We start from the raw sequence: 8715 nt of genomic DNA, 5'->3' as shown, positions 1-8715 counted from the left end.
CACCCCTTTCGACCCCTATTGCTACGCTAAGATGCCATTCAGCCTCAAAAATGCGGGGGCTACGTTCCAGCCATGCATGCTTAAGTGTTTCGGGGACCTCATCGGGTGAACCATTGGGGCTTACGTCGATGACATTGTAGTCAAGTCCAAAGAGGGCGACCAACTCATCCCCGACCTCGAACTAGCCTTTGAAAGGCTGAGAGAAAAGCGCATCAAGCTCAACCTGAAAAGTGCGTTTTCGGGGTTCCGAGGGGCGTGCTGCTGGGTTTAATCGTCTCCGTGCGTGGCATCGAAGTCAACCCGAAGAAAATAGCGGCCATCAGCGACATGGGGCTGATTCGAAACATAAAGGGAGTTCAGCGCATCACAGGATGCCTAACGGCCCTGAGCCGCTTCATCTCGCGTCTCGGCGAACGGGGGCTCCCTCTCTACCGACTACTAAAGAAGACCGACCGCTTTGAGTGGACCACCAAGGCCCAGGAGGCGCTTGACCGGCTCAAGAACCTCCTGACGAAGGCCCCAATCCTAGTGCTGCCAACCGACAGGGAGCCCCTCCAGCTCTACATCGCGGCGACCACCCAGGTGGTCAGCGCAGCTTTGGTGGTGGAGCGAGAGGAGGAGGGACACGCCCTCAAGGTGCAACGTCAGGTGTACTTCGTCAGCGAGGTCCTGTTCGAGTCCAAGGCGCACTACCCGTAGATCCAAAAGCTCATCTACGCCGTCCTCATCACGAAGAGGAAGCTGCGCCACTACTTCACCTCCCACCCAGTGATGGTCGTTTCGTCGTTCCCCCACGGTGAAGTGATCTGGAATCAGGATGCCACAGGACGGATCGCAAAGTGGGCGCTCGAGCTCATGGACTAGGGCATCACCTACGCCCCCCGCACCACCATCAAATCCTAGGTACTTGCCGACTTTGTTGTAGAGTGGATGAAGATCCAGACGCCATCAGCGCCGGAGAAGCAGGAGTACTGGACGATGTACTTCGACGGGTCGTTGATGAAGGCCCGTGCCAGAGCGGGTCTGGTCTTCGTCTCTCCTCTCGGCGTGCGCACGAGGTACATGATCTACCTCTACTTCCCTGGATCTAATAATGTCACTGAGTACGAGGCTCTCCTCAATAGGCTACGCATCGCCATCGAGCTGGGCATTCGACGGCTCGACATCCGAGGTGACTCTCAGCTAGTCGTCGAACAAGTCATGAAGGAGTGGAGCTGCCACAACCCCAAGATGGCGGCGTATTGCGACGAGGTTCACAACCTCGAAGACAAGTTCGACGGACTGGAACTCAACCACAGCACAAGACGTTTCAACAAGGTGGCTGACGAACTGGCGAAGGCGGCATCCGGCCGAAAGCCCATCCTCGATGGCATCTTCGTCAGCGACCAGTACAAGCCCTCCATCCGCAACAAAGAACCGGGAGGGGTCGGCAACACGCCACCTATCCCGGACTTGGGCGCTGACTCGGGAAGGGTCGGCGACATGCCACCTGTCCTGGGCTCGGGCACCGACCCGGGAGGAGTCGGCGGCACACCACCGATCCTAGGCTCGGGAGCCGATCCCCCGAACCCCGAAGTCATGGGGATCAACGCGGACCTAGTAGCGGAGCCCGACCCCCCGCCTGACTGGAGAGTCCCATACCTCGACTACCTCATCCGTGTGACGCTCCCAACGAACAAGACGGAGGCACGCAGGATTGCGCGTCGCGCTAAATCCTTCGTCATCATCAACCAGGAGCTCTATAAGCGGAGCCACACCGGCATCCTCCAGCGCTGCATCCCGATTGAATAGGGAAAGGCGCTGATTCAGGACATCCACGCTGGGGCCTGCGACCACCACACCGCGCCAAGAACCCTCGTCAGGAATGCTTTCCGGCAGGGCTTCTACTAGCCGACGGCGGTCGCCGACGCCACCCACGTGGTCCACACCTGCGAAGGGTGCCAATTCTTCGCGCGCCAGACTCATCTGCCCGCACAAGCGCTCCAGACCATCCCCATCACATGGCCCTTCGCGGTCTGGGGACTGGACCTTGTCAGGCCTTTCAAGAAGGCGCCCGGGGGCTTCACCCACCTGCTTGTCGCCGTCGACAAGTTCTCAAAGTGGATCGAGGCACGACCGGTTGCACAAATCAAGTCCGAGCAGGCGGTGCAGTTCTTCACCGACATCATCCATCGCTTTAGAATCCCCAACTCCATCATCATGGACAACGGCACACAGTTCACCGGGAAGAAATTCCTCCAGTTTTGCGACGACCACCACATCCGAGTGGACTCGTCAGCCGTGGCGCACCCCCGCATGAACAGGCAGGTTGAACTAGCCAACGACATGATACTCCAGGGTCTAAAGCCACGGATCTTCGACCAACTCAAAAAGTTCGGCCCCGCGGTCCTGTGGAGTTTGAGGACGACCCCCAGTAGGGCGACCGGCTTCACCCTGTTCTTCATGGTTTACGGGTTCGAGGCAATCTTCCCCACCGACCTAGAGTACGGATCACCGAGGGTCAAGGCATACGACGAATAGGGGAACCAGGCATCGCTCGAAGATGCGCAAGACCAGCTCAACGAAGCACGCAATGTGGCCCTACTGCACTCGGCCAAGTACCAGCAGGCCTTACGACGCTACCACAGCCGTAAGGTGCAAGGCTGAGCCTTCAACGTCAGCGATCTGGTGCTTCGCCTCGTCCAGGACAATAGAGGTCAGCACAAGCTGACTCCTCCATGGGAAGGTCCTTTGATCGTTGCACAAGTACTGCGGCCAGGCACGTACAAGCTGGCGACCCCTAACGGATAGATCTTCAACAACGCTTGGAACATAGAGGAGCTAAGACGCTTCTACCCTTAGTTTTTGTTTGCAAGTTCTGTACATAAACATTTTTGTAACTTGTCAATTCAACGGAAAAGGAATTTTGAGTCGATTTCGTTCAAGTTTCATATCAAACTCAGGGATATCCGACCCTGGCTCTGCCCGAGGGCCGCATCTCTCTTGGGGGCTATCAGGGGATCCGGCCCAAGTCACTTGACATCTTCTCAAAACACCATTTCTTTCTGAGTCGACCCTTTTCCTAAACATTTGGGCGTGAAAAGGAGAGAGTGCACGAACGGCGTTTAGGCAAGACTGATCGGACTGCGAAAAAACCTACGCCCTAGTGGCTACGGTGCCTTCGCCCATCAGCGCTTACTGATGCACCCGACCCGCGCTCTAAACTTTCCAAACCCAAAAAACAAGAAAGAGGATCAAAAACTTTTTTCAACAAATTATAGAAAAGGCCTCTGTGGCCATCACAAAAACAAGTTCAAAGTCAAACTAACATATTTACATCTGGGGCGCTTAAGCCCGATACAGCTAACTCATCCTGGGGTCTTCAGGCGGGATGGCTTCATCCTCCAGAAGCTTCGCCAAGGCCTCTGCTGGGTTGAGCACCGACGTGTCCATCTCGTCCAGCTCGGCATCGGAGTAGCCGGAGGCGTCCCCCGCTCATCCCGGCAAAGTTGATGCCGGAGTAGTGGGAGCCGAAGACGCCGAAGGCCCACCTCACACCGACACAGAGCACTTCCAGAGTGATCTCACGGGCCTGCTGGTATGTCCTGAGGACACGAGTCACCAATGAACTCGTCCCCGCCCCCTGGACCACGCCAAGGCCGTCACAGACAACGTGGACCACATCCTACAGGTTGCCGTGCTCGGCGCGCTCCGCGTCGAGGACCTCCCTTAGCTGGGCGATTTCATCTGTAAGGTCCATCCATAGAAGTCCAAATTAGAAACCATCGCAACACCACAAAGGCAAAGAGGCAAGAGGAGCCTTACCCTTGGACTAAGCCTTCAACTCACGCTCCCGATCGAGCCCCTGGGCCATGGCGGTCTGAAGCCCCTGCAGTTGCATGTGGAGCTGACTGACCTTCGCCCCGAGCTCGGCCGCCATCTTCTTGGCCTCTTCCCTCCGGGTCACCTCGAAGTCCCAGTCCTGCCAAGCTTTCTGCCGCTCGCGCCGGATATGCTCAACGGTTTTCTGAAGGGTTTCATATTCCCCCTTCAGCCGTGCGAGCTCCTCGGCATCAAGGCGGGCCTTCTCAGCAGCGGCCTGGAACTCCTCTCGATCGAGGCAAGCCTTGTCGACGATGGCCTGGAACTTGTCCTCTGCCCATCGCGCGTCCTCCCACGCCACCTCCTCACACCTGCGCAGGTCATTGATGACTTGCTGAGCAGCGGCGACTTGCGCGATCAGCTCCCCGGTCCACCTCCTCTCCACAAAGAAGCGTTCCTAGAGCCCCCGCTCGAGCTGGAGGAACTCAGATTTCCAACGGCTGCAGTCTTGGAGGGCCTACAAAACAATTTATGCTCAACAATGAAGAGATAAGAGGAAAACAACCACCGGGGAAACACCATACCTGACCACCAGGAATGACGACGCCGTCCAGCTCCCCCATCGCGGAAAACAGGGCAGCGTGGACATTCGCGAGCCCGTCCTACACCGCTTGCCACTTGCCCTACTCCTCGGCATCGTCCAGCATGAAGAGGGGTTGCTGTGGGTCATCGCGTACCCTCCAGCGCAGGGTAGGCCCACCCCATGCCTTGGGAACGGGATTAAATAGGGCAAGGGTGGGAGCCGCTCTGGCCGCCCCCGACGCCGCCGTCTCCGACGCCGCCACCGGAGCAGGAGCCACCACCTCTAATGCCGCCGTCCTCGATGACGGTCCTGTCACGTCCACCACCATCTCCGTCAGGGCTTCCGGAGCGGGCGTTCCCATCCCTACCACTGCGGCGGCCTCCGTCACGTCCGCTGGGGTAGGCGTACCCGCCTCCGTCATGATCTCCGGGGCAGGCATTCCCGCCCCCGCCACCGCTAGTGTCTCCGTCGTGGCCACTGGGGCAGGCATCCCTGCCTCCACTGCTGCCGGCGCCTTCATCACGATCGCTGGGGCAGCCATCCCCACCTCAGCCGCCGCCATCTCCGCTGCCGCCGCCGGAGCCGCCGGCTCCTCCTCCGCGTCGTCATCGAGGTCTATCACCTCGTGGGACGGAGGGACCCCAGGGGCAACACCTTGCCCCGCAGGGTTGGCTACGGAGAAGGAAGGAGGAGCAAGGGTCGGACCCTACCCCGCGCCCGGCTGCGGCATCTTTCCTCCGGTTGTTGTTGCAGAGGGCTCCTCCACGGTAGGTTTTGTGGTCTCTCCGGCGACACCGCCGCTAGCTGCCGGCGGGGTCGCGGCTCGTCCCATAGAGGCGGACGACACTTGCAGCGCCTTCTTCGGCGCTAGCGGTGGGACAAAGTCCCGAGGAGCGCTGTGAAGCAAAAGTGACATCATCAAAAAACGGCTTGACGCCTAGGAAGGAGCAAGATGCGCGAGGAATTCCCACTTACACTCCCTCAGCGCGGGGATGGCTGGAGCGTTTCGCTTCCGAGCCCGACGTCAACCCTGGGGCGTCTTGGGATGTAGGCAGAGGGTTGGGGGTCAGCTCCATCGACTCCCAAGGCGTGCCTCGCGCTGACCCCTGGGGTGCGGCCCTAGAGCTCTGTGGGGTCGAGTCCCGGGCGGGTGGTCTGCTCGGCTCATCCCCCACGGCCATTTTAGGGCGCTGCTCCCGAATGACGAGCACGCCCGGCCGAGGGGCCAGAACGAACTCCTCCTCCTCTTCCTCCTCCTCTTCCTCCTCCTACTCTTCATCGTCGTCGTCGTCGTCATCCAACATGACATTGCCTCGCCGCCGCCGTTGGAACTCCTTGGCGGCCTTCTTTTTCTTCCTCGTCGTCTCCTTGTCTTTGCGCCTCTTCTGCTCCTCGGCGAGGAAGCAGTTCCGCTGCCGCCGCTCAGCATCCTCTAGCACCGGTGGGCGCGAGTCGACGATGTTGGCCATGTGGCCCTACAGACACGAAAGCTCCGCGTCAGAGCGGCGAACAAAGAAATGCAGGAAAAAAGAACACGAGCGCAAAGTCCTCACCGGATCGATGAAATTCTCGTCCAGGCGCATCGGGGGTGATCGGGCATTGGATAATCGGCGTCCTTGTCATCCAGCGCCTCTCGGACTCGCTGCCAGATCTCGGTGGTGGAAAGGGCACCCGTTGCAAGGACGGTGCCCTCGGTCGGCACGTCGGGAGCCATCTCGGCGAGCGAGCGAACCTGGAGCATCAGCGGTGCCACCCTCCGAGCATGGTACGCCCTGATTACTCCGACCCCGGTCAGCCCCTTTCCCTTCAGGTGCTCGATGGCCTGAAGCAAACTGGCAATCCGCTTCTTCTCCTTCTCCACCAGGCCGTACGACCACAGCTCTGGCGCCGGCAAGGGGGAGTTAGGGTAGTTCTTCACATAGAACCACTGATGATGCCACCCCTTGTGGGACGCCGCGGTCTTCATCGCCATATACTCCTTGGCACGGTTCTGGCGGAGATGGATGGCGGCGCACCCGATTGGCACCGGGATTGTCCGTTGCTGGCTCCCCCTCCTCTCGGTCTTCTAGTACAGGTTGACCACGAAGAAATACTTCCAGAGGGAGAAGTTGGGCTCGATGCCCAAGAACCCCTCGCACAGCGCAACGAACGCCGTGATGTGTTGGATCCCATTGGGATTAAGCCCATGTTGTGGGTGCCCCCTCCCTGGTCGCCCCCAACTCTAGTCATCCATTTTTTATATAAACTCAGTAGCCGCCACCTTAGAAAGGTGGGTTTTGTTTAGTTCTAGGTTTCCTTTGAGAAACCGAGATTGATTCGATGTAACTATGGCAACAAGTCCTTTACAGTGATCTAGGGCCCTTGTTCTTGTTCTCCTCGACTGTGTCGATTAGTCCTTTCGAATTGAGAGCTTGAACCTTCTTTACTTCATTCATATTTGCAATATTAGATTGCGTGTTTATATTTTCTTGCTTGTGTCCTTTGATTCGCTTGTAGGGAAAGCCTTCTCGGTGAGGTCAGTCAAGTTGTGCTTGGTTGATAACCAACGGAGCAGCGGTGTAGCGATTGCAGGGATTCGAATTATGTCTGATTAGAAGCTCGAATCGTCAACGTCGAGTCTCCACCAAATTGAATTTATCACTACCTTTTGGAAGATCGGGCCAGTGCTACATCACTTGGAACATAGACACTCTGCAAAAATACTATCCGTAGAGGTCCGTCACCTGCTTATGGAACTATAAACAATACCGAAAGCGACAACTTTACTTTCTTTTCTGCACTTACTTTTCATGTCATAGAGTCTGGACTGTACTCTTTTCCTTGCTAGGGGGGCTCCATTCTGGAGGCAAGATTTTTAACGAGGCAGATCCATGTAAAAATTCCCGATGCATAATAAAGTAAAGTTTCCCCTATAGTCTCTTTCACGGAGCAACAACAAGTTGCGTGACCTCGCGCTTTCATGCGGAGAAGAAAAGTACGTTTTACATTCACAAGAGCAACAACAAGTTGTGTGACCTCGCGATTTCATGCGGAGGAGAAAAGTACGTTTTACATTCACAAGAGCAACAACAAGTTGCGTGACCTCACGCTTTCATGCGGAGGAGAAAAGTACGTTTTACATTCACAAGAGCAACAACAAGTTGCATGACCTCGCGCTTTCATGAGGAGGAAAAAAGGTATATCTCCCATAACAAAGCAACAACAAGTTGCGTAACCTTGTGCCTCGTACGACCAAGCACTCTAAACAAATTATGTATCATTATAAAGTGCACTATATGCGCAAATTAAGTGTTACTAGCCTATTCTCCACACCGGCCACGCCCTTAGGAAAAGTTGTTCACTAGTTCTGCTTCGCCTGAAGCAACCCTTCTCAAAGATAGGCTCGCCTCAGCACGCTCTCTTTTCTCACGAAAGCCCAAAGGGGGGGGTGACATTTTTTTACAAAGGATTACTCTCGCCTGACTTTCACAAGAAAGGATCGCGGCTTCAGCTCAACGTCCTACTCTCTGCATGAGCGCCAAGAAGGGAAAGACATCTTTTTAGTTCCCCTTGCGAAAGCTAGAAGGAGGCGGGTGACATTTTTTTCAAAAAAACATGCTGGCCTTTTCATCAACCTTTCGCAAGGATAACCTGCAACTTCGGCCGGGCGGAACAAAGTTAAAGGGGGGACAATGTCTTTTGGCAACCCCTCCTCCGCTAGGACAACTCGAGGTTTCATCTTTCCACCCTATTCACGAAGCTCTAGCAAAACACTTTACACCAAAAAAAGTCACAACACAAACCAAGGGTTGCGATATCAACCAAACTCTTGTTATTCCCTAAGTCAGCAAAATCCAGTTTCGAGTGATGTACTGACTAATCTACTTTATAGCATAAAGCGCGCTCCAGCCCCTTTTTCCAAAAACAATCAAACCATTACAAAATTTCCACCTTCGATCACAATCTTTCTTCTTGTTGCCATCTACTTTTTTTCATTCCCCGGACACAAGTGCAAAGCACCATAATGATAGGAAACATCCCAAGTAACAATCTGCCCAAATTTCTTATTGAACAGGATCACGGCTTTGGCCTGTCTCCCTCTCTCTCCTCCCACAGATCTGGGGGGTGACATGTTTTCCAAACAAACCATCCTCTTAACCGCCCTTTCGTAGGAGCCAGCCGCGGTAGGCCTAGTGAAGCTAGCCCAAAGAAAAACTCCAAGCCCCTGCAAAAGAAAGGAGAACAAGTACGCAAGAAACTAAAAAAGTAAGCACGACACTTCACCACCAAACAAAACGCATTTACACATCCCCAGAAAATAAATGTCAAATTGCTTCAGCCACAATTCAAGT

The 8715-nt window shown here is 55.6% G+C and overlaps 1 protein-coding gene across 1 annotated transcript; it reads left to right on the top strand.

Annotated features, from left to right (window-relative positions):
- Positions 1-1230: 1230 nt before the first annotated feature.
- On the top strand, positions 1231-1890 carry LOC101761769. The gene is made up of 2 exons (XM_004986640.1): positions 1231-1632; positions 1792-1890. Exons 1-2 carry the CDS (start codon positions 1231-1233, stop codon positions 1888-1890), a joined length of 501 nt encoding a protein of 166 aa, XP_004986697.1.
- The last annotated feature ends 6825 nt before the right edge of the window (positions 1891-8715 follow it).

Source organism: Setaria italica, chromosome IX, assembly GCF_000263155.2.
Source record: "Setaria italica strain Yugu1 chromosome IX, Setaria_italica_v2.0, whole genome shotgun sequence".
Taxonomy (NCBI): Eukaryota; Viridiplantae; Streptophyta; class Magnoliopsida; order Poales; family Poaceae; genus Setaria; species Setaria italica.
The sequence above is the reverse complement of the archived record's forward strand: the minus strand, read 5'-3'. Positions and strand labels throughout refer to the sequence as shown.